Source organism: Miniopterus schreibersii (assembly GCF_964146895.1).
Source record: "Miniopterus schreibersii genome assembly, chromosome: 7".
Classification (NCBI taxonomy): domain Eukaryota; kingdom Metazoa; phylum Chordata; class Mammalia; order Chiroptera; family Miniopteridae; genus Miniopterus; species Miniopterus schreibersii.
Window position 1 is genome coordinate 40,276,849 of NC_138108.1, and position 26,189 is coordinate 40,303,037.

General features: G+C 46.1%; 1 protein-coding gene across 1 annotated transcript; it reads left to right on the top strand.

The window, feature by feature from the left end:
* The first annotated feature begins 2,376 nt into the window (after nucleotides 1-2,376).
* Nucleotides 2,377-18,200, top strand: CHRNA1 (cholinergic receptor nicotinic alpha 1 subunit). Its single transcript, XM_081143437.1, has 9 exons — nucleotides 2,377-2,480; nucleotides 7,601-7,746; nucleotides 7,857-7,901; nucleotides 8,938-9,047; nucleotides 10,997-11,192; nucleotides 11,667-11,904; nucleotides 14,293-14,516; nucleotides 15,820-16,059; nucleotides 16,379-18,200. Exons 1-9 carry the CDS (start codon nucleotides 2,438-2,440, stop codon nucleotides 16,508-16,510), a joined length of 1,374 nt encoding a protein of 457 aa, XP_080999563.1. The 5' UTR covers nucleotides 2,377-2,437; the 3' UTR covers nucleotides 16,511-18,200.
* The last annotated feature ends 7,989 nt before the right edge of the window (nucleotides 18,201-26,189 follow it).

The window sequence follows — 26,189 nt, forward strand, 5'->3', positions numbered from 1 at the left end:
CTATGCCCCTGGGGGGCTCTTCCTTTTCCATTCGCCTCCACGGCCACGCCTGCAGTGACAATGCAGAGGGTGCCCTCTTGGGAATCCGTGCAGAGGTTGTGGCTTGATTTCTGCCCATGCATGTTTGGGGTACCCAAGAACTGTTTTAGGGCATGAAGCATTTGTAGTCCAGGTTCATGAACTCTCTGGCAATACAATTCCTTCAAATACTTAGCAAGTTTCTAAAGTGCTTGCAGTCATTTCCATGTGCCCGTGTGCACACATAGGGTTCTTTCCTGGTCATAATTCTCAAGCTTGATTAACTGCTTGCATTGCAACCCCTATGCCTCTCCTTCAACTTGATGGCAACCATCTTGAAGCCATCTAGAAAAAAATGGGCTTAAGTGTGAAGAAAGTGCCCTTAAACTGGCCTTTGCTGCAGTGGTGAAACTATCTGTTGAATGAGAATTCTTAATGGGGCTTTTGTTCCTTGAAGCCTTTTTCCTGTGTTATCACTTATTCTCTGGGGCTCAAAACAGAAGGCTCCAGATTTCTAGATTCATCATCATATCCCTTTTCATTTCTGCTCTTAAGCCAGCCAGTTCTTTCTTGAGTTTCACTCTTCCTTGTACCTACTCGCTAACCAAAGCCAGTAAAGATCAGCGAGCACTAACTTTGGATTTTCTGACCTCTTCTCCTGGAGCCACGGGCTCAGTAACCCTTTGCTCACTAAGTAATTAAGGAACAATATTATAAAATAATCCACTATTATATAACACGAGTCTTCATCTTCTCAGCCTCCAATGCCCATTTTCTTGCCTCCCTCTGCAGTGCTACATATTTTAGGGTTGGTTCTTACCCACAGGACCCCAATGCAAGGGAGTCAATTTTGTATTAATAATGATAGCATCAGCTGCCGAACAAAGAAACCCAAGAATGTGAACGGCTTAACACAATAAAAGTTTTGTTCTCATTCGTGGAGAGCTGGCTGGGGACCGGGACAACGGGGTGCCCTCCTCCATGAAGTCACTCAAGATCCGGGATGTCAAAAGCGAAGCCCCCTTCAACACGTGGTTTCCAGGGTTACCCTGGGGGTCACGTCCGTTCCCAGCAGTCAGAAGACGAGAAGAGCATGAATAGCTCCAGTGGGAGGTTTGTGATCTCATCAAATTTCTTCTCACATTTTATTTTCTAGAAGTCCGTCCCATGGGTCCATCTAGATGAACGGGGAAGGTGTGTGGGGGGTGGGATAGCTCCTGTTAAGCGGTCACAGTGCCAGGCTATGTTGAAGGGAGACAACCACTTTTGTTAATGGACGATTACAAACAGAAAAATTATAAATGTGAACTTTCAGCTCTCTCCTCCACCCTCCAAGTCCTTCCCTTAATTATAGTGGACTTGTCAGAATTGGGGCTTGAGGTGAAGGACCTTCCTCACCTGACTTGTTTTGGGGGGCCCTTCTCTGAGGTGGAAAGGGGACAAGCAGGGTAAGCTTACATAGCGCTCCTCCCTGTTTCGGTAAAAACACCTCTCAGGCTGAGCAATTACTAACTGCTGGCTTTTAGGGGTTTTTTTAAAAACAAAGGAATTGAAAAGCTGAAACTCTCTGCTCTTTGGTTCCCTGAGTGAGAGTAGGCAGAGGACTGGATGGAAAAAAGTAGGAATCTGGAACAACAGCTTAAGCAGCGGGACCCTTTGCCATTAATTACTGCTCACTTGAATAACAGTATGTGGGGTGGGCAGTTTGCTCCAGCTAATGGCCCGCCCTGGGATTGCCTGTCGCAGAGAGAGGGGCTGGAACAGCCACCCAGGAAGCCAGGAAAACCAATTTTATGGAAGAAGCCTTCTTTGTTAAAAACCAAATCCAATCAAACCTGGCTCTCCAACAGCAGATTCAGTACCAACCACGCTCTTCTCAAATTCATGTTGTCACCAGAGCCCCAGGCTGAGAGCCTGGAGGGAACTGGAGCAAATGAGTTTTCCTGTGTGCACGTCTGTGATTCAGGATGATCTGTGTCAGACACAGAGCTGACTGCCTACTCAGGCCAGTGACCCTAATCAAATCAATCCACAGAGCTGAGGTTCTGGTTTTCACAAGAGGGGGAGGGTTGCTCACCATTCAGAATAAGTCTTTCCCTACTGTAAGTTTTTTGTTTTCATTAAGATCTGACTTGTGGTGCATTCAAAACACAATGCAGTTCACACTCATCTTGCCAAGGGTACAGCAGTTGTGTAAAGCGAGGCACTCTGTAACACGTAAGGCGCTCAGCGACTCCCTGGGCTCCAGGGCTCTGGGCAGCCCAGCTGTCCCTGCCACAACAGGTGGTGTAAAACAATACCCCCATCGAGCCGACTCGCTGTCCAAACCCTCTAGCAGCCAAGTGTCCCGCCAGAGCGCCCGCGAGCAGCACAGGTCACCCACCAGTCTGCCACCAGTCCACACCAGTGCCCACAGCCCATGGAACCCCGGCTGCTCCTCCTGCTCCTTGGCCTGTGCTCAGGTAAGTGCCGGTGTTGGGGACTCTTCTTTGAGGCTGAAGCACTAGATGCCCCCATACCAGAGTCTTGCTTCTTTAGTGGGAACACGGAATGGCAGGCCTCAGCAGCCCAAGACCACTGTCCGTTTCTCACCAATGTTGGCTCGATTGGGTTTGTGGATAAAGAGTTTTAGTTTGTGTTAATCCGATTAAACTAGGAGTTGCTTGGTCAAAGGCTACAGAGTAGACATGCAGGTCTTTCCCTCCATCAGAGCCTGGCCTCCGACGCACTCCCATGATCAGATTCAGGGCCACTTCTCCCTTCCAGAGCAGCTTTCACATTTGAACAACCACAAAGACTTAAGAGCTACGTCTTACAAAGGCAAACAATAGGTTAACAAGCCCTTTGATCGCTCCTGGAGAATTCTGGAAATGAAGAGGATTGATTGACAGCTCCAGGTGCCTGGAGAGAGAGACCCATTCATAACTGTAATTAAATTCTCTCTGTGAGATGAAATATTTTGTAACTTTTTAAACTTCTGAAGTTAAAAAAAAAAAAGTTTATATGAACGCATTCTTGCCTCCTTTATTTTTTGAAGTACGTTACTATATGCAGGTTTGGGTTTGACTTGAAACCATGAAACCCTGCACAGCCCTTGGCCTGTATTCGGCTCTGGAATGTGTCACAGCACGTCAGCTGCAACGCTATCTGAATCCCAAACTTCCGGTAGAGGAAGGCAGAAGTTTGCTGGTTGCTTCACATAAAGGTTTACTGGTGATATCATCCCAAGTGAGAGAGCAGGCAGCTGACATTCTGTGATTTCTCCTCTCTAGTATTGCTCTGATAACACAGGCTTTCTGGGCAAAAGAGTAAAGAGCTTTATTAATAATGTTTTTCAATAGCAGAGTTGAGGGAAATAGCCTGACCTCTAGTAAATTCAGATAAATTCTATCCTGTGGGATTTGGGTTTGATCCAACCAAAGCTGGCCTGGTGGTGGTGGTGGTGGTGGTGGTGGTGGTGGTGGTGTGTGAGTGTGTGTGTGTGCAAACACCACACACAGTGAAAATTCCTAAGTGATATGCTTATGTATAAAAATCCTTAGGAGATCTCTTAGGACACCAAAAACCTCCAAAAATGCATGTTTAAAAGGTATGTGATATGTATTAGATCAATCCTAGACTTTGCTAGTGTTGATTTACATGGGTGAATATAGAGCTAATGAGGCATTTCAACATCTTCAATTTTGTATTATAGGGAAACTGAGGCTGAAAGACATGAACTGACCTGCCCAAAGCCACTTAATTTATAAACCTTGGAATATGCTCATGTGGAGACTCCGTTTGTTCTGTGCACAGTCAGAAACCAGCCTGAAATTGCCAAAGGTGGCAAAATAACTCGGCACCAGGCTGAGATAGGCATCACCCAAGGTGACTAGTAACAGTACAGAACTCCTTTGTCCAATCCGGTGGGCATAAAAACACAAATCGGGCCAGTATGTACAACAGAACACTTTGAAATAGTAGTTGGGTTCCCCTACTAAGAATCAGTTCTTTGTGGGCAAAATTTTCATTCATATCAGGGACACATTTTCCTGAATTAGCTTAACACATAACGATCTTTGTTCTATTTACAAAGCATTTTGTATTACAACCTTTCCTCTCTTCTGTCTCAAGAATCCCAGCTACCTTATTGCCACCTCTCTTACAGCATATTGCTTTCCACCTTGTTCACAGTTACTTATGTAAGCGACAACTGTCCGTCTCCACGAGGGTAGGAAGGCAGGATTAATGTCAGATGCAGCGCTGAATGCATCTCAAAGCTCTGACACAACGCTTTGCAAATGCACGAGTATTTGATGAACAAATTAAGGTTACCGCCATCTGAATAAGGATGATTTTGCCCAAAAAGGAGGCTTTGACACTAGTTATTTGTTCGACTGGGTGAGTATTAATTTACACCCTGCCTTTTAAGGAAAGTATTTACTGTGATTCACTGACTCGGTGAGGAGTTGGTCCCATTCTCCAGACCACGCAGGAGTTAGGAACAGGATTATAGATTCTGCCGCAGGCCCTGTAAGTTTTCTATCACTCTGCCGTGCTTCGAGGAGGAAAGAAAGGACAGAGTACTAATGAACCTAATCTGAGAAATGGAGCCCCCTCGGAAATGCCTGAGAAATTCATTGCGGAAGGGCCCTGGGTGTTGGCGAGGCGGGAGGCTGACCGCGCCTGTCTCCCAGCGGGCCCAGGGTTGGCCTGCGTAGTTTTCCTGCTACAGAACGCTGACCATCTGCTTTATCTGTTGCTTTTTAGTATGTTCTTCCTGTCACGCCGGAATAAACTATCGCTTGAAAATAAGCAGCCCAGGACAATGCCAAAGGAACAGCTTCACATTCAGTAGCCAAGGCACTCGGTGACCTATGGCAGTCCCCTCCCCCCTGGGCTGAGCAGGGCCCGGGATAGACAGGCATGGGGGACAGAGGATTGCCGGCTCCCAGGGGCTAAACGGGGTGACTACAAACACTGGGTCTCTCTGGGCAGAGTTCCCTTGAAGCGTCCTCCAGTGCAGGTGGTTTGGGGACACGCCATGTGAAAGCTCTGCGTGGACCCTTTTGGATTCAGAAAACTTGGGAAAGTAGAAGAGGCAAGCCAGGTCAGGGGTTCCCCACATGGAGTCCAGGGAGGTCATAATGAAGAGATGGAATTGAGGCAGGTGCCTGTAGGGGGATGGTGAAGAGTGGGAGCTAGTGCCAGATGCCCCATTCACAGTCCCGCCTCTAACTAGCTGGGAACCATGAACACTGCTCAAACTGTCTAACCTCAATTTTCTCATTTTTAAAACAGGGGTAAAGACTTCCCTCGTAGGACTGTTAGAAGGATTTAATCAGTTAATGCAAAGACAAGGTCTTTAATAAAGCTCTAAAGACAAATTACAGAACACTTTTATGGGGATAAAAATGTTTCAACTTATTGCACAACTTTGGCTCTTTCAAGCTGATCCAAAGTTCTGGATGAGAAAAAGTGGCCAAGAGCAGGGCTTTGGGTTTGAATACCGGCTCCACCCCTTTTGAAATCTAGGCAAGTACTTAACCTCTCTGTGGCTCTGTTTCCTCATCTGTAAAATTAGTACCTACCACACCCCGTGATGAAGCTAGAAAAAGTTAGTGTATACAAAGCGTGTAGAAGAGTGGCACAGAAGTTGGATATGTCAGTTATTTTCATTAATAAAAATAGAAAAAGTAATTACATTTTACTTTATAATTATTTTGCTGACAAACTTTTTCAATCTTAAGATCCACGGAGAAAAATAATACAGAAAAAGTAATAACCAGTCTGAGAGGTAGTAGGTTAACACTACCGGGGAAAAGAGAGCGTCTCTTTCATTCCATTTTTAAAGTTGCCTTGGCCCAGGCAGAAGGTGTGGGGGTTTGGGCAACAAGCTGCGGAAAGGGGAGATCTGGTTACATGAATCAAGGCAAACGGATCGTGTGTCTGCTTCCTCTCGCGGCCCTGAGCAGGCAATCCCCAATCCACGCAAGGCTTGAGTTACAAAGATTCCTCGCAAGGCACTCGCTGGAATCCGGAGGCCTTTTTCTCATCGGGACAATGTTGTGCAGTCTCCGAGACAGCCCACAGCACACTCCTGATAGTAAGAGTTGGTGCAGGAGCACGAGGCAGAGCGACAGGCTCTAACCCCAGCTCTGGCCTAGCCGCACCACCCTGCACAGGTCCGCCAGCCTCTCGGGGTCTCAGGTGAAATGCCAGCCTGCCTGTCAGAGGCCGGTGAGGACCACCTGACGTTGGCCATGAAAGGGCTGTGAGTCCTGAGAGTGCTGATGATACGGCTCTTCATCCTGAAAGAAAACTCAGTAAAGATTCTTAGGAGTCACTTATGCTCCAAGTCAGAGCCCCAAACCTGGGCTAGCAAAGCACAGAGTTTTCACTCTGTCTTAACAACTTCACTGGCACATGTACCCACCAGCAGTGATTTTTTTTTAAATTATAGTAAAATACACATGATATAAAATTTACCATGGTAAAATGCACTTTACATAAAATTACCATTTTAAAGTGAACTAATTGGTGGAATTAAGTACATTTAAAATGTTATGCAGCCATCACCAGTATCTGGTTTCAGAACTTTTTGTCACTCCAAAAGGAAACTCTGTACCCATTAGCAGTCACTCCCATGCCCCTGTCCCCCCAGTCCCTGAGCACTGTTAGTCTGCTCCCTGTCTCTATGGATTAACCTATCCTGGACATTTCATATAAATGGAATCATACAATATGTGCTTTTTGTGTCTGATTTCTTTCACATAGCATAATATTTTCAAGGTTAATCCATGCTGTAACATGTATCAATACTTTATTCCCTTTTTTTGGCTGAATAATATTCCACTGTGTGGTTATACCACAATTTGTTCATCCATTTACCTGGTGATGGACATTTGGGTTGTTTCCATCTTTGAGCTATTATATAGAGTGCTGTTATGAACATTCAGGTACTAGTTTTTGTGTGAACAATTCTTTTGGGATATACCCAGAAGTGGAATTGGTAGGTCGTACGCTAACTGTATCTAACTTGCGTGAGTAACCACCAAAATGTTTTCCACAGTGACTGCGCCCTTTTACATCCTCAGCAGCAGCATCTAAGGGTTCCTGTTTCTGCACAGCATCACCAACATTTTCCATTTTCAACTTTGCTAATTATGGCCATCCTAATGGGTGTGAACCACCATTAATTTTTGGCTGTCCCTAGCATCTGAGGCCAGCCAATCCCGAGATTTCATTACACCATGACCAGGCTCTGAAATACTGAGACAGGCTTTTGTGGGGACCTTTCTTCTTGTCTATAGATGTTCCTGGCAAACATGATTCAGCCAGAAGTTGTATTAAGGAATGTGATCTGTCTAGAGTTATAAGTGTCATGATAATCTGGCACCTCCTCCCCCCCACACTGAGAAGGGACCACACCGGCAGCTGTGCTTGGAAAAGACTTTAGGCAACACTAGACGCATTTGGGAGCCCTTCAACAAGGGGTCCCTCGTGCCTTCTGTAAACTGGTCACACCTCAGTTACTCGTGTTAGTGTACATGAAGTAGGGAGCAGAATCTAACAGCATGCATGTCATCATTTGCTTCCTCAGCTGGCCTCGTTCTAGGCTCTGAACATGAGACCCGTCTGGTGGCAAAGCTATTTGAACAATACAACAGAGTGGTGCGACCAGTGGAAGACCACCGCAAAGCCGTGGAGGTCACCGTGGGCCTGCAGCTGATACAGCTCATCAATGTGGTGAGACCAGAGTGTCCTGGGCTCCCCACTGCACCCACACCTCTCACTCTGGAGCATTCTCCCCTTGTCCCCCCTCTGCCCCCTAATGATGGGCTCTTGTCTTTTTTCAGGATGAAGTAAATCAGATCGTGACAACTAATGTTCGACTCAAACAGGTAATTCAGCTACACAATTGCATTTGTGTTGTTTGTATCCACCCTGAAATTTAACCTGGGCCCACAGTAAATCAATTTGGGTAAAAGGGATATATACCAAAATGTTCAAGTAAATATTTGGGGGCAGTCGGATTATGGATCATATTAATTGGTGTGTGTTTGTTTTTGATGTTGTGCTTTTTCTGTGTGTTAATTTGCTAGGGCTGCCCTAACAAAGCTGCATACTGGGTGGCTCAAACAACAGAGATTGAGGCCAAAGTCCAAAGTCAAGATGTCGATGGAAAGGGTTTCTCCTGAGGGCTGTGAGGGAGAATCTGCTTCAGGCCTCTCTCCATCTTCATGTTCACATGGCATTCTTCCTGAATATGTATCGGTCTCAAATGTCCCCTTCTTATAAGGACACCATTCATATTGGGTTAGGGCCACCTTAATGACCTCATTTTGACTTAATTGCCTCTGTAAAGACCCTGTCTTCTAATAAGTTCATATTCTGCAGTACCAGGGGTTAAAACTTCAACATGTGGATTTTGGGGAGGCACAATTCAATCCATAACATTGTGTTACCCAGATTTGCTTCATTGGGCATATATTACTTTTACAATGTAGGGAAAAAATCTACTTTCAAAACATGATGCTGCCTGCTTGAGGAAAATGGTCACAATAGGGTCATTCTCCTTTCCTGGGCGGCAGTGTGGCGTGACAGATCTGCCACCACCTAGTGGTGAAACTTGGAGGTACCTCTACTTTCCCGTCTGTAAAATGGGGTCAACGATCACTCTTACCTCACGGGATTGTTGTGAGAACTAAACAGTCAATATCGGTCACATGCTTAGCACAGTGCCTGCATGTAGCCAGTCGGTGTGTGTTTGCTGGTGTTGCTAACAGAAGGGAAAGCTGAATTCTGAAGCAAACCTTTCTTACTATAACATAGTTTCTGTCGCTACCTGAGTTATCCTACCCAACAGCTCTTGATAACTCTAGATTGTTTTAAAAACTGTTTTTAGCTTTCTAACCAGCTAAGAGTCTTCATTTCTAGCAATGGGTGGATTACAACCTAAAATGGAATCCAGAAGACTATGGCGGCGTGAAAAAAATTCACATTCCCTCCGAAAAGATCTGGCGCCCAGACTTAGTTCTCTATAACAAGTAAGCAAAACCGACAGGCTGGGGAGGGCATTCCTGGGGGAGGGGGAGCCCCAGTGCCCTAACAGAAGGGACTCTCTTCTCGGTATGCTTCGGGAACCAAGAGCCAAGTTGACATGCTAGGGTGCCATATGGCGTCTCATGTTATGAAGAAAAACAATTATCAGAGCCAAATTGAATCAGGGCTGTGGGTGGGGGACATTTAATCCCTGGGAGCTCCTGAAGGGTGTATGGCAACTATCCAAGGAAACCAACCTTCCTATAATTGCCTTCCTGGGAATTAAATGCCCTTCCCACCATTAGGCCTGGAACTCCCGGGGTTGTTATTCGTGGAGCCCTCATGGCATCCCAAGACACCATGCTGCCGATGGCCTCGGGGTGCCTGTGTTGCAGCCCACCCATGGGCTCCAGGACAGACTGCGTGTCATGAAATTATAATGTGATTCAAGACACTCTGCTTTAATGACATGCTCACTTTCATGCATCTTTCATTTGCCAGGGAATGTGCATTTCAAAGTGCACCCTTCCCGGGCATGGGGCATTCAACACTGGCCTGGAGGATTTGTGCCTGACGTTCCACAGCATGTTGGGCCTGCAGGCTGTGTGCTAGCAGACTGGCCAGGGAAGGTGGCCACGGCTAGTGAGCGGAAATGATGCCTTGTATGGCCGATCGCCCCTACTTCGATTTTCTACTTACATATTTTCCATTTGTAACTGGGATTCAAGCTTGAGCCAGATTATCCAGTCATTTGTGTAAACTTTTCAGACCATTATGCTAATAGGGCGAAGTGTCTTGTGTTAGATAAGTTTCTCTTCCAGTAAGAATGTGAGCAAAACAATTAGCTCCTCTGGTCCTTTGACAAGCATGTTCAGGGACATCTGGTGGGGGGAGAACCGAGTCTGACCAGCTTATAGGGAGAGCCTTAGAGGACCCTGTGGCCCCCTGCTCCTTGATCAGGCCCAATAGCACCAAGTTTTCTGGATAGAGCCCCACCTCCATCCTGAGGACAGTTCAATGGGAAGAAAATCTCCTGGCTTATGGAGTGAGGCACCAATAGATACGCTGTGCGTCCCTGAAAGCCCACCGAGGCAGACCCCACCCACCTGTTTCACACCTTGCCCTCCCTTTGGATAAGGCCTGGGACACAGGCTGTGTGCAGGACAAGCGACTGCTCACCGAGCAAGGCCTGCAGAAATGGCCTTTTGTTATTTTTAATATCTTCCATGCTGGATATTTTAAAATAAGAAATTAGTGCCAACATTTGAAAATTTGGAAATATTACATCAAAATCTGGGTTTTTAGCCTCTCTAGAAAACTCTAACATTCAAAAATATGGAAACTTTAGGTTTAAAAATGCAGATTTTTAGCTTCTGAGGAAAAATCCAAATACCTGGCAACACTGGGCCTTTGCTCCCACCGGGACACCACAGGCAGAGCTGAGTGGCACCTTCCTCAGAGGAGAGAGGGGCTGTCCCTTCACCACAGCCTCACCCCCTCCTCCTCCCTCCCCTGCCTGACCCTGGAGGCATCTGAGTTGTGATCCCACCCCACTGAGTCTGAAATAGTTCTCAAAAAGGTAATGGACACCTTCCTTAACCTGTTTGTCATAGTAATGAGCCACGGACGTATTTATTTAAAATTCCTAGGTTTTTCCCAGCTAACTTTCTAAGTATATAGGGAGGGGATAGATGGAAATTCTCACAAATACTACAAAGCTCTGGGAAGAAAAGGATCTGGGATGCAGTGGATCAGTGTTACCTGATATTTCTTTAAAACTGATTCAGTGCTTAGATGGTGCTCAGGAATCTATATTTTAACACGCACCCCAGTGATTCTTATTGTCAAATTTGGGGAACATTGACGCAGGTAAGAAGCGACACTGCCTGAAAGAAAGCTTCTATAATTAGCACCTGAGTAATTACCAGCTGTCTCCCCCTTTGTCCCACCGTAGTGCAGATGGTGACTTTGCCATTGTCAAGTTCACCAAAGTGCTCCTGGACCACACTGGCCACATCACGTGGACACCTCCGGCCATCTTCAAAAGCTACTGCGAGATCATCGTCACCCACTTTCCCTTTGATGAGCAGAACTGCAGCATGAAGCTGGGCACCTGGACCTACGATGGCTCTGTGGTGGTCATCAACCCGGTAGGTGGTGACCTCATGTACTGAGGCTGGATTCAGGCAAAGTGTGACTCAGGTCTTCAACTCTGCCCCTTCATGATCATGGGCTCTCAACACCATTGGGAACGTGGGGGGATCATCTAGTTCGATGGTTTTCAACTAGTCGGTAAGGTTCCTGGTGCGCTTGTACATGAGAATTACCTGGGAGCTAAAATAAAGTCCCAAGAATTTGGATTTAATCCATTTGGGGTGGGGCCAGGGCACCCACTTATTTTAAGGCTCATAGGTGACTTGAATGTATAGCCGATGTGGAGAATCCCCTTGTTCAGACCCTTGTTTTACAGGAAGGGAACCTGAGATCCAGCAGTGGAAGTGGCCCAGGGTCCCACCGGGGTATGTGACAGCCCTGGAACCTGTGGCCGTGTCACAGGCGACCAGGAAACCCCACCCCTCCTCCGGGCGATGCGGTTGGGTTTTCAAAGTTTCCTTTCATCTCAGGAAAGCGACAAGCCAGACCTGAGCAGCTTCATGGAGAGCGGGGAGTGGGTGATCAAGGAGTCCCGGGGCTGGAAGCACTGGGTGTTCTACGCCTGCTGCCCCGCCACCCCCTACCTGGACATCACCTACCACTTCGTCATGCAGCGCCTGCCCCTCTACTTCATCGTCAACGTCATCATCCCCTGCCTGCTCTTCTCCTTCCTGACCGGCCTGGTGTTCTACCTGCCCACCGACTCAGGTGGGTGTCCTTGCCACGGCTCTGACTGCTCGTGCTAACGGAGCCTGTGCTGCTATTTTGGGAAAAGCCAGAAATAACTGTAGGCTAATCAACCCGGACAGGAGCCAGACCCAAACCGTCATCCCCGGGGGGGCGCGCTTACCGAGAGGCCGTGTGCGGGGGCGAAAGGCCCTGTGGATGGAGCTCCCAGCTGGAGCCCACAGAGCAGGCAGAGAGCTGAACGTGACCCTGAGGATGCACATGCGTCGCTCAGTGTAGTTAATGTGAATAACCACCAATTCCTCCTGTGTGCCCCGGAGCGTGCTGGGTAAGGCGTGGGTCACGGACACTCCTCCTTGCCCCTTGCCCTATGCAGTCACCAGCTCTGTACTGACCAGCCCAGGTCTTGCCTCTTTTACTCACCCCTGGCCACTTGAAAACGGCTTTTCCGTGTCTGTTTTCCAGATGGCAGCGTCTTTATGCACAAGACCACACTTCCCAAGTGGCAGTGCCCCCTCACAGGTCAGCCCAGACAGCTTACCCCCACTGAGTCAGCACGCGAGTGACAATCTCACCAAAAACAACAGGAAAAGGGCCTATACATGCCTGCCAGCCAGGCACTGCTGGAGTTACGGCCGGCAGGGGGGCAGGGGGAAGATGGTACAGACAGTCCTCAAACTCATGACTCAATTTTATCAAAATGATAAGAAGAAAACTCACAAAGTCTAAACCCAACTCTCCCACAAGGAATAAAACCACTATGCGTTCATTCCCTCAGGCAACATAAGCACTTGCTGAGCAACTGTGACGTGGCAGGAATACAGTGGAAAACAGGGCAGAATTCACTCCCACGGAATGGACGTTCTAGTGATTGTACTTGTTTTTAAACAGATGATCACGAATAAGTATTTTTTCAACTTTTTAATCAAATGAAACTTCTTAAAGTGAAGGGAGAAAACACTAAGTCGGGCAATACAGAAACTAATCATAATTTCTATACACGTTCAATGATTTATGCTTGGAAAGTATTTAAACACTGAGATGCCTGATGAATGGTAGCTATTATTATTATCACTATTGTTAATCAAGAAATGTGATGTAACTCGATCAGTATTTCATGTTTACAATTTTGTCTTTTTCACTTTTAAAGGCTTTTCTCCTCTCTGAGTAGAGTTCTACCCACTAGGTAGAACTGGAAATTTCTTGTTTGCACCTGATCTGTATCCTGTATATGCTCCTAGCTTCTGGAAGCATCCAGTGTGTAGGGGGTGGGGGGCGGGAAGCTCCATACTGGAAAGCAGGGTAACACAAGGGTTTCCCAGGACACACACAGCAAGACCAGCCAGAGGGAAGTCCCTCCCAGTGGCTCTCTACTGCATCTAAGGGGGTCACTCCTCACAAAATCATCCCGATGCCCTTCAGCCCTGCCCTTCTTGTTTGCCCCACCTGCCTAACGAAGACTGCAACCGGGACTTGTTCACCCTGAAATTGTAGGGCCTGGAGAAAGGAGGTGGGGCAGGGGACTCCCTGGTCCCTTAATATGAAAAACTAAACAAAAAACGATCATCCTCTTTAGATGAAAGTAAGTGGTGTGAAGTCATTGACTCTGTTTTCTCAGCTTGGGTCGTAAAGCTTTCTCCCATAATGAGAAAATTATACATGTACCTCTGGACTGCCCAGCCCTCTGCAGGCTAACAAGCAGGCCAGGCCGAGGTTCAGTTATGTGAGGTTTATTATGACATTCTGCTCAGATGGAAAAACTGCCACACGGGGTCTAGTGTGCCACCCAGCTTGGTGTCACTTGGTTCCCTGGGCTCCACCAAGAAAGGGAATTCTGGGGCATGAAATGAAGTAGTCATTTTCTCTAAAGAAAACACCTACCACTGTCAGCAGAGTCAAGGTGCCAAGGTCTCATAGGAGATTCTGCCCCAAAATGTCCCCAGAATGATGCTTTGGGAAATGCCTGTCACATTCCTCTCACCCGGGGGGTTTCAGTGGTGTCTTGGTCTTCAAGGGCAGCCATAGCAAAGGACACGGACTGTGTAGCTTCAAAAACAGAAATTTATCATCTCATAGTCTGGAAGCTGGAAGTCTGAGATCAAGGTATCAGCAGGTTGGTGTCCTCTGCGGCCTGTCTCCTAGATGGCGGTCCTCTCCTCGTGTCTTTACGTGGTCTTTCTTCTCTGTGTGTATCTGTGTCCTCATCTTCTCTTCTTACGAGGACACCAGTCATATTGGATGAGGGCCCACCCTGAGACCTCATTTTAATTTAATTACCTCTTTAAAGGTACTATCCTCCAAACACAGTCGCTGAGGTGCTGAGGCTTAGGGCTTCAACGTATAGATTTGAGGAGCAACAATTCAGGCCATAACAGGAGGGTTGCTGTGTTTCATCTTCATTTTGTCCAGGAGAGAAAATGACCCTGAGCATCTCTGTCCTGCTCTCCTTAACCGTGTTCCTGCTGGTCATCGTGGAGCTGATCCCTTCCACCTCCAGTGCTGTGCCCTTGATTGGGAAATACATGCTCTTCACCATGGTGTTTGTCATCGCATCCATCATTATCACTGTCATCGTCATCAACACACACCACCGCTCCCCCAGCACCCATGTCATGCCGGAGTGGGTGCGGAAGGTGAGTGAGCGAGGCCCCTGCAAGGTCTGCTCAGGGCAGTGTCCCCTCGGGGTCATCTACAGGGTTCCCCGCCCCCTGCCTCCCGGTGGCCAGTGGATCTGGCTCGCCCCTGTGAGTACTCAGAACTGAAAGTCCTTTCTAGGCTCTAGGGAACATTCTGGAGTCTCTTTCTAGAGATAAAGAACTCATGTAGCTTCCCCAGAAAGAGAAGAAAAGAGAGTTAACAAAGCTCACCCCTAATTCAAGCTTAAAGAATCTCTTTGATTAGAGAAGATAAATAAGTCACTGTTTTTTTTACTCAAATGCTGAGATTTCTGTTTGTACATCTTCCAATTTGTGAACAGATTGCTTATTTTTTGCTGGTAGAATCATCAGCAGAGAATAAGAGCTAAAGGTGGAGGGGAGGCTTGGTGAGAGATTGTCAAAAAGTGAGTTTTAATGGGGAACTTGGTCTCACATATTTACATTTTTGAAATTTAAAATGTGTTAACATTTCAAATATGTCAGTTTTTTAAAATAAAACTTCACAGAGACACAAATGACCAGTGTGTAAAATTCAAAAGATTTGTCATGAATTGACAGAGAAACAACTGCTCACAATGTATTTTTTGGAGAAGAAACAGTCCCTGTTTCTATTAAGACTGTTAAGTGACTCCTGACAATACCTATGTTGCATTTTTTCAAACAAGAAACAAAAGAAAATAGTCTAGCTGTTTTGTGGGGCAGGACCTTATATATTTTTAGCCTGAGGGACCCTTTCTTTAAATATATGATCACGAGAACACATGGCCTTGAAAGAAGCAGGTCCCTGCCGGGGATCCAGAAGCTGAGCCTCATTGGTTCCACAGCTGCGCAGAGGCTCCCTCCAGTGGCGAAATGCTCACATGACAGCCTCGTCAATGTTAACCATAGTAATTTCACAGGCTGCAGGCTGTTTGTATGAAGGACTCTTTGAGATGTAGAGTCCTTTCGTTTTAAGTACAAAGAGGCTGAGGCCCCTAGGATCCCGGAGTTGGGGGTCCAATTCCCAGTTAGGGCACATGCCCAGGTTGCAGGCTCGATCCCCAGTCGGGGGCATACAGGAGGCAGCTGATCGAGGACAATTTGCTCATCATCGATGTTTCTATCTCTCTCTCCCTCTCCCTGAAATCAATAAAGATATTCTTAAAAAAAAAAAAAAAGGAGGCTGAGGCCCAGAGAAACTGAATGACTTGCCTAAAGTTACATTGCTGATTCAAAGTCAGAGTTGGATGCTTGCCCTGGTGGCCATTATTTTCATAAATGGATTTCTTTTTCATGTTAGGTTTTTATCGACACTATCCCAAATCTTATGTTCTTCTCCACAATGAAAAGACCATCCAGAGAAAAACAAGACAAAAAGATTTTTACGGAAGACATTGATATTTCTGACATTTCTGGGAAGCCAGGGCCTCCACCCATGGGCTTCCACTCGCCCCTGATCAAACACCCCGAGGTGAAAAGTGCCATTGAGGGCGTCAAGTACATCGCAGAGACCATGAAGTCAGACCAGGAGTCCAACAACGTAAGCTTCGTGCTTGAAAACCCACACCTCTGGGTTTAAATAATCAAGTGCTTGAGCGCAGATGGACGGGCTTGGCTTGATGGGCAGGTTGGGGTTTCAAAGGCAGCTACTGACCTAAGCTAAGCCTGGTGACTGCCTCTAGGCCACCTTAGTAAGTCATCATTGTGAATAATCTGTTCAAAAAATAAAGATCATAATGCCAGCCAACGGATGCTGAGGTCTCCTCCATCTACACATTAAATGGCTGTAGAAGATGCATAGCATGCATTGTGGGCCGAATGACCACCTTAGGAGATTCTGACACTTTCCTCTCTCCCAGGCGGCTGAGGAATGGAAGTATGTTGCCATGGTGATGGACCACATTCTCCTTGGAGTCTTCATGCTGGTCTGTATCATCGGAACCCTGGCTGTGTTTGCAGGTCGGCTCATTGAATTAAATCAGCAAGGGTGAGCCGAGCTCCGCTCAGCATCGGGCGGAGCAGAGAAAGGTGGGCAAACGGGAAGACTTGTCCGCTTGGATATAAGCTCACTTATCAAACATTTAACTTTCTGTATTTATGGTTAATGATAATAATTTACATTTACGTGAGGTTATGGCTTCAAAGTGTTTCCACATGGCTTCCCCCTTCATTCTCTGTCGGTCTGGAGAATGAACAGTTTTTAGTCAATGAAACAGGATCTCTAAAAGAAGTATCCATTCCCAGTGGTGTCTGGGAGAGTTTTGCCCAGAATAGCTGAGGTTTTTCTGTTGGTTTTTCTATTTTTATTTTTTTAAGCCAGGTTTTTGCCTGCTAGGAAAACCCGATTTACCAGTCCCAGAAAGACAAAGCATTTGATTTGGAGAAAAAGAAGGCAGTAGAAAGGCTGCTAAAATGCAAATTGCACCAAACCCCCAAAATAAATGTCTAGAATTGGAAGGTGAGGGATGTTTGCCAGTCTAAGGCAGCACTTGGGTTTGATGCTCAGGATTTGTATTGGGTGGAAGGGCCAGGCATGAGGGAATCATCTCACATACATGATTTATTTCATCCTCATGGCTCTCATACAAATGAGAAAACTGAAGTTGAGGAGTGTTCTCATTGCCTAAATGAGAAGAACTGGGATTTGAACCCAGACCAAATCTGGGTTCCAAGCAGCTCCAGACTGGGTCAGTTCTTCTGCTCCTTGCTCTCCTGGCCATCCGTGGCTCGATCTGGACCCTTCTGTAACTCTGGTCAGTACCTTGGGATCTTCAGTGTTAGTGTCAACCATCTTTCTGCCTTCCCAATGAAACGTCCTGCCTTTTTGCGGTTCTTATTGTGTGGAGAATATTCTTTTTCTCCATAGTAACCTTCTAGCCACCGTGTAATTCACCCAGAACTAGAAAATGTGCAGCCCTGGCCTCAGATCACCAGAACACATCTGCCCCACATCAGTACCAGGGGAGAGCAGGAAAACGCCCTGCTGGGCCGCCTGACTGAACCCAGTTGGTCTCAGTCTGCTTCTCCATGGGGGTCCCTATCACATATCCATGGCAGGACTGAGTACATTCATTTTAGAGTAAACTGAAGAGGAAACAGTTTGGTGGCTCCTCAAAAAACTAACCATAGAATTCTCATGTGAGCCAGCAATTCCGCTCCCTAAAGAACTGAAAGCAGGGACTTGAACAGATACTTGTCTGCCCAGTGTTCACAGCAGCATTATTCACAAGAGCCAAAAGGTGGACACGACCCAGTGTCCCTCCGTGGATAAGCAAAATATGGTATATGCGTGCCATGGACTATTATTCTGCCTTAAAGAGCAATGAAATTCTGATACATGTTATAAGATTGGTCAACCATGAAAACATACTAAATGAAATACACCACACACAAAAGGACAAATATTGTATGATTCCACTCACATGAGGCACCTAGAATAGGAACATTCACTGAGATAGAAACTAGCATAGTGACTACCAGGGTTAGCGGAAAGGGTGAGTTACTGCTTAACGGGGGGAGTTTCAGTTTGGGGTGATGAAAACGTTCTGGAAATGAGGCCAGGGTTGCATGGCCTCATCAGTGTACTTAATGCCGCTGAACGTATGCCGAGAGATGGTTAAAGTGATGAATTTTGTGTTATGAATATTTCACCACAATAAAAAGTGTTGTTATTTATTTATGTACTTATTATTTTTATTATTTTTATTTATTTTTTGGTTAATCCCCACCCAAGGATATTTTTCCCATTGCATTTTTAGAGCGAGTGGAAGGCGGTGGGAGAGAGACATCGATGTGCGAGAGGCACAAAGATTGGCTGCCCCCCCTATACCCACCCCGACTGGGCCAGGGATCCAACCTGCAACCCAGGTACATGCCCTTGACCAATTGAACCCGAAACCCTTGGGTGTGCGGGCTGACACTCTAACCACTGAACCACATGGGCCAGGGCAAAAGTGTTATGTTTTTACTTTTTTACTTTTTATTTTTAAAAAAATATATCTTTATTGATTTCAGAGAGAGGAAGTGAGAGGGAGAGAGAGAGAGAGAAACATCACTGGTGAGAGTCATTGATCGGCTGCCTCCTGCACGCCCCCTGCTGGGATCGAGCCCGCAACCCGGGCATGTGCCCCGACTGGGAATTGAACCGCGATCTCCTGGATTATAGGTCGATGCTCAACCGCTGAGCCACGCCGGCTGGGCTTTTTAAATCACAACCTGCTTCTTGCTTATCCTTAAAATTGTTCCCTGGGTGAGAATTGGTTGAAAATGGGGCACTGATAGAGAAAATAGTTTCCCCTTGGTGGAATATTCCTATCACTCTCTCGGCAAACGTCTGTTCGGGGTCTAGCTCCCTCCTAGAACCAAGCCCCAACATATTTCCCCTTAGAAAGCCAGCTTGGAAGAATAGACAGGGAAACTGTCCCACTCAAGTTTAAATTACTTTGGGGCAAGTGGTGTACCCACCACCCAGGGAGCCTGTAATGAGGGTAGAGCAGGGAGCAGAGTGAGGGTCTCCCTGTCTCTTCCCAGCCCCTGGGGCACCTCTTCCCCAAATCTTTCCCCACTTTCCATCAGCCACTGAAGGCCCTGCTAAGATGCTTTTAGTAGGAGTTAACTTTTTAGCTAGAAAAAGAAACTTCTTAAACAATCTTTATTTTTTGAACATGTTTTAAGCCTATGTTTCCATTCTCCTTTCTATAGCCTTCCACCACATGCCACTTATCACTTCATAGTATTTTCTTGTGTACCTGTCTGATTTGAACTCCCAACTTAGAATCTTCCCAAAGGACAAAGATTGGATTTTATTTGTTTATATTCTCAGGAATTAGGTAGGAGCTTAAAAATATGTTGAAGAAATTAAGAGAGAAGTGAACAAATGGTTAGGCAACGCAAATTGTCCTGCGAGTCCCCTCGTTCTCTAATTAACATCCTGCCTTGGTACAGTGGTCAAATGCCGATGGCCTCAGCTGCGTCAATATGAGTTCCTTATACATCTCTGCCTGTTCATGTTTACAACCTGGGAATGTGCATAATTCTAGGAAGAGCAAGTCTGTGGGCACTTCGCACACATCTCTAAGGACAGCCACTCGCCCCGCAGCTGACCTGCATCGCTAGGACCTTCCCCCTGGTGAAGGCCCCTCTCGGAGGCCTGCGCCGCTGGCTGCCCGTGGCCAGGCTCTTCGGTTTCCTTATCACATACCTTGGGCCTGATGACCTGTGATGTCTGCTTCACAGATTACTTTATGGATGTCAACCTCCTGTCTTCAATGAGATTGTCCCTACCTGAAAAAGGAAGTCGGGGTCTTGCTATCGGTACTTCCTGTGGGATCTTGGGCAAGTTACTCAACCCTTCTGAGTCTCAGAGTAAAAATGCTGATGGTGACATCTTCTCCAGGGCACTGGGAAAGTAGCCAACACTCTGCTCCTTAAATAAAACCCTCCGGGGCAAAGTTTATATCCTCAATTGCTTTATATTCTCCACCAAGCCCACGAGAGAGTTGAGTACCTATTGTGTCCACAAACATTTATTGAATTTTTCTCCGTTCATTTTTTTTAAGATATTCACAAACCATGAAATTCACCATTTGAAAGTGCACGATTCAGTGGTTGTTAATATATTCACGAGGCAGTGTAACCATCATCACTATATAATTCCAGTACATTTCCATCAACCCATCTCAGTTATATTTCCTGAAAGCTTAATTTAGTTTCTAATGAATCAAAGTACATTTTGACTATATCACCCTAAATATAATTATTCTACTTTATAATAATTGATAGTATTTACTAGGTGCCAGACACTGTTTTGAGTATAAATCCAACATGGTAAGTTTTATCAGCATCATTATCCTGTTACCTATAAAGAAACTGAGTCATGGAAAGGACAGGAATCTTGCCCACGATCACACAGCTAGAAGTGCAGGGATGGGATTTGAACCCAAGACTCCCTCAGTCCGTGTTCCTCACCACTCCTGCGCCCTCTTGACCAGAGCATTAGGATTTAACACCAACCAACCAAAAACGAGCAAACATATAACCCTTAAGCATGAAGAGCCTGTTTTCTTCCTCCCATATTTATCAGTCACCCTTGGCTATTATTGGTTCTAAACATGAAAGAACTGTCTACTGCTGGCTCTAGGCTAGGCTCTGTTGGTGACGCAGAAGTCCAGAAGGCCTGGTCTTCAGCCTCCAAAAGTGAGTAGTGTGAGACAACAGGAAGGTAAAAGGTGATACACAAACACGGGCGTTCAGACTTGGGAGAGTCGGCCTGGTGATGGCAGAAAGCTGGGGCTTAGTTACAAAAAGAATCATAAATACTGAAATAGTTCTAGGAAGACCAAAGGAATTGTTTACTCTCTTTAAGATAAAATTCAGATTCTTAACATAGGTTGAATTTGGTCACAAATGAGGCAAATGTTCTTTCACTTTAAAAGCTTTTCTATTATTCTCAGGTAGCTAAAAGCACATTGATCACTGCTTACCTTAATAATACCACCTCCCACACTTAAATGATTTATACACTGTTTTAGACAACAGTACACACTCTATTTGATGGAAATGGTGTGTGGATTTGATTTTGGTAACTCAAGTTTTTAAAAATGTACAGTTACTTGGGAGCTTGCTATGGGGAAAAATCTGTGGGGAAACCTTTAGCAAAGCAAGAAATCCCTTAAAATCATATAATTACTTACTAAATTTCCCCCTAAGTTCTGTGTTCAGGTTTTTAGGAACCTGAATTTTAGCTACTTCCTAGTCCATTAATTCGTAAAAGAAACTGCACATCCTAAGTTTGAAGCCCGAACTCAGTCAACATCTCAGCTAGACTTTGACCCTCAGGAAACCTCGGGCACTTAGAAACTGCTGTTATCTCAGATTTGTTGCCTATTTATGAGGCTCTGGAGCATTTTTATAAGTAGAACTTCCAACACTGGGAAACCCTGAGTTTATTTAGGGCTCTGAAGAACCCTCCAGCCTGGTCTAGGGTATCCATTTATAAAACATTTTAAATGTTACCTTTTTTCTCCTACTAATCATGTAACTTAGAAGTTCCTTTTAGAAAACAATGCACCACAGATAATAATTTTATTGTATTGTGACAGGACATTTTTAGTTCGTGGGTTTTTTGGGGGGAAGGTGCTTAAAATGCACAATATACTATAGTTAATTTGGGAAGAAACTGGCAAACCTAAAGAAATTGTTTTAAGTAAACTGGGCAGCAGCTCCCTCTTGTGCTGGAAAGTAAGTACTGCAACCATTGAATTAAAATGTGGGAAAGCAGCCCTTAATACACATGAAACTGGCTTTAATTAAGAGCTTTCCCCAAAGGCCTTCAGTCTAAGAGAAGCATCGTAGTTAACTTTTTATTTTAACTGGAACATGCATTGCCATTAATACTTATTTAATTAATTCCTCAAACACTTATTGAGCACTTCCTGGGTGCCAATTGCTCACAAGGCCTGGTCCATCTAAATGCCACCTTTCTCAGAATGTTTTTCCTGGTCCCCTATCAACTGTGACCTTGCCTCCTCTGAACTGTCTCCTTTCTCCCTCCCCCAGCCCCAGAGACTGAGTCATCTCCACCTTCTTGGCTATCAGTCATTTTCTTGTCTCATTGCCCAACTAGATTGTAACTTCTGGGAAGGCAGCAGCCACATCTGATCCACTCTTAGTTTTCCCACGGCCCCTCATGCTGCAAGGTCCAGTTGGTATCCAAACGCAATTTTTTTCAATTTAATTTAATTAAACCAAAACAGAAAGCAACAGGGCTCCAGAGCTATAGAGAAGTGTATTTCAGCAGCTTTGTACACATAACTCTCAGAAATGGAGTATGTGGCTGCTATTGTGAAGCTGCCAGAATGCGTGTTGAATTTGTCTCATCAATTCCTGTGGTACAACAGGGCCACCCATGAAAGATAAGATTGATTTTATCTGAGATTCCATTGTGTCAGAAAGAGTTTGCTCCATCCAGTTCCTGAGGGTTGGTAAAGGGCAATGGGTTGCAGGGGTGCTTCCTGCGGGCTCCAGGTCACATGCCTGAATGTGAAGCTCGCTCTGCCCAAGCCACCTGGGCGGCCAAGGTGCTTCTAAACCAGTTCTTCACAGATCTGGGGATATATATATATATATATATATATATATATATATATATATATCCACACGAGGATATGTTTATTGATTTTAGAGAGAGGAAGGGAGAGAGAGAAACATTGTGTGAGAGAGAAACATCAATGAGTTGCCTCCTGTACGTGCCCTGACCAGGGATTGAGCCCACAACCGAGGTATGTGCCCTGACCGGTAATAGAACCAGCAACCTTTTGGTGCACGAGATGACGCTCAACCAACGCCCAGCCAGGGCTCATGTTAAATATTTTTTAAAACATTTTTCAGGTACTAACATGAAGTTGCCCTTTTTAAAAAAATTATCATTTATTATGACCTTCATTTATGAAAAAAAAAAAACACAGGACATTTTAACACCAAAAAGTAGGAAGGTCATAATCTCAGAATAAAGTATTTTTATTGAATACATTTAACTCAAGTTCTAGACCACACACTTGGATCAAGAAATCGGAGAAAGAAAGTGGAGGGTAGACACGAAGGCTCACCCCTGACACCTGTCTCTGCTCGCTTTTCCTGTCGGGTTCAAGTTTCTTCTCATGTGATAATTCCCTCACTCAGTGTGCCTTGTAGTGTGTGGTAATGATTAAGAAATCATGTTCCTGGGGAACAGAAGCTTAGCATGGAAACCAACTGATGCCAAAACCCAAGCGAGGGTGGAGGCCGGGTGTCAGGTGTGTGCCCTCTCGCCTACCCTCCACTCTCCAGTTTCTTGGCCCCAGTATGGGGTTTGGTTGTCTGGGCAGGAGGGGAGTTTGCGGGATGGCCTTGGGGAGGGTGGGGAAAGAGGGACAAAGGAATCGACCCCACTTGCTGGGAGCAGATTACTCCTCTCCTGACCACGAGGGAAACAGCACAGAGTAGGAATGGGTGGTGGTCTCCAGCTTTGCTTTTACAAAAGCCTTTCAAACAGCCTGTCCTACCTGATCATGTCCACGCAAGGAAGCCATCTCATTCTGGGAAGGGCTGAGGTTGACTTTTTTCTCCCTCCCTCTCTGGACTCCTTAGGATGGGGAAAGGCTCTCAGTTGTACCTTCAGGGCATTGAAAATGCAACCCCTCACCCAGACTCTTAGCTTTCTAATCTCTTCATCTTTCCCCGAGGGGACCAGGCTGTCCTTAATCTCTTCAGCAAACCTCCAGGCCCTGAAAGGGTCTAGGTGTGTTCCTTTGTTCCTGAGCAGATCTGCCTTTCCCTCTGGGTTCCCGGGGCTCTGCCCCCCTTCCCACCACCCTCTCTCACCCTCACTCACTCCTCTGTCCCCCCCTTCTCCTAAGGCCAACTTCAAAATAACCCCCGTGACTACTGGGGAGAAACATTCCAGTGCAGCAGTTTGTTTATAGGAGGCATTCTCTTTAGTGCCATTAGTTGTAACAGAGTTTTCCATTTATAATTTAACTTCCGGTGACCCAATGTTCTTAAACAGAGTTGCCAGATATAGTATATCCAGTTAAATTTGAATTTCAGATAAACAACAAATAATTTTTTAGTATAAGTACATTCCGTGCAATATTTCAGACAACCTTCTTTGCTAAAACTGGCAACCCTGTGTTAAGCAGATGTAACAATAAAAATGATACTATCACTCGTGGAGCACCTAGCATGTGCCCTTTAATTAGGGAGACCATATGTGCCACTCTGTCAGGGTCGCCTCGGTCGTGCCAGAGGTCCCGGTGTAATGATGGATGGCACCCCGTTCACGCTCTCAAGTGGCCCACTTTGGGTACTTATGCATCTTCCATTTTAATTTTAATCCCCATGATAACCCTAAGCAGGAGGTTTTATTATCTTCATTTTGCAGACGAGGCGATCGATTTTCAGGAGGCATAAATAATTAGCGTCAAGTCCTACAGGAAGCAAGGAAGCAGGCCTGGCGGACAGAGCCCTGCTCAGCCTGGACCCTGCCCCTCTGCGGAGGGAGGCCGTGGACACGGTGCCAACAGAAGTCCCCGACTTGCACAGGGACTCAGCCCCTTGAAGAGTCGCTCCCTTCCTTCTGGACTTGAAGTCAAAACTGTGCACAAGATTCTTCTCCAAGCAATGGGATCCCCCTCCCCAATTTAGCTGAAGTAGATGAAGGGTTGTCTGCTAACCTCGCAGAAAGAACCCAGCTGGGGTTTGGGGAGACTGCTCATACCTTAGGAGAACATGCTTCTTGTGGTGACACCAGAGCCACCAAGAGGAACTGTGAGAACAGGGTGTTAAAGGCAGCAGTGATGTGGGAACAGCACAGTTGTCTTTCCTTCAGTCCTAGCGGCACAGTCTCTTGGGCCCAGGACAGAGAGAGGACAGGGAAGGGCTTCCCCTTTGGTCATCGTGTCTGTAACCACAGTATTCATCTGTCCTTTATCTGTCCACACAGTACACCTAGAATATGCACTCAGGATGTGGCAGGCAGAACACTAGACACTCTACAAACTTGCTGGTGAGCTAGATTGGAGGGGTAACCATCCTGGGGCTTAGGGCCTAGTGGAGAATCCGGTGAATCACCTGGGGAGGGGGCGGCTGGTTCACTCACCTGGCTCAGCCTGCCTCCCCCCCTCCTTTGCGGATAAGGGTTCTAACTGAGGGAGTGCCTGCACCTGGTGTTTGGACAGCAAGAGGCATTTGAGCCCACTAACACGTGCCCACAGATACCAAAGCTGCTGGCCCACGGGTCACATTCTGAGGAACAAGGCTTTATGTCTCTGGATAGTTTGACTGCCTTTTTAATGCTCTGTTAAGCTTTTCCTAATGGCTCAGGGTGTCAGCAGTCATCATTTTAGCTAAATTTTATTAAGCACTTACTATACATCAGACCCTGTACTAAGTACTTTCCGTGGATTATCTCCTTAATTAAATGAAGTAGGAGACAATGTCCCCATTTTACACATGAGGAAACTGAGGCCTAGAGAGTTTAAAGAACGTGTACAAAGTCACAAAGCCAACAAGTGGCAACATGCTGTGAAGGAGGAGGTGGGAGCCTTGCTAACTTACTCTGAATGTGGACACCACCAAGGTGGAGCGTGTTCAACGTTTTAGAGCCAGGCCTGGAAACCATCTGGTTCTCATGATAAAAAAAATCCCATGCCTTTTCCATCCCTCCCACCCCTAACCATGAACAACTGATTCCAGTAAGATTTCTTCCTTCAGGCAGATCTGAAGGCGTCCTTAACCAACCCATCATCATCCCCCAGGGACTTGAACTAACTTTCCTAGCTCAGCTGTCTCCCTTTGCAAAGTCCATTACTCTGGTTAGAGTCCCCAGAGGCCTGCAGCTTCTCAGGCAAGTAATCAGAAGCCTCCAGAGCTTCTGAAAGGCCCATGTACTGCAGACCAAAGTGCCTCTTCCCAGAGCTACTTATCACGAATTCAATCAGCCACAGCGGTGCCAGGTGCGTCAGGCCCAAGACCTCATGTGAACTTGCAGTGTCTCTAGGCAAAAATCCTTGGGCTAAGTTATTTCCCCGTCGTCCCCTCTCCTCTCAGGTATTGTGCCCCTCCCTTCTTTACTGTGCATTCCTCTCTCCTTTTCTCAAACTTGGTTTCCAGAAAGGATTCTTTGCATTCTAA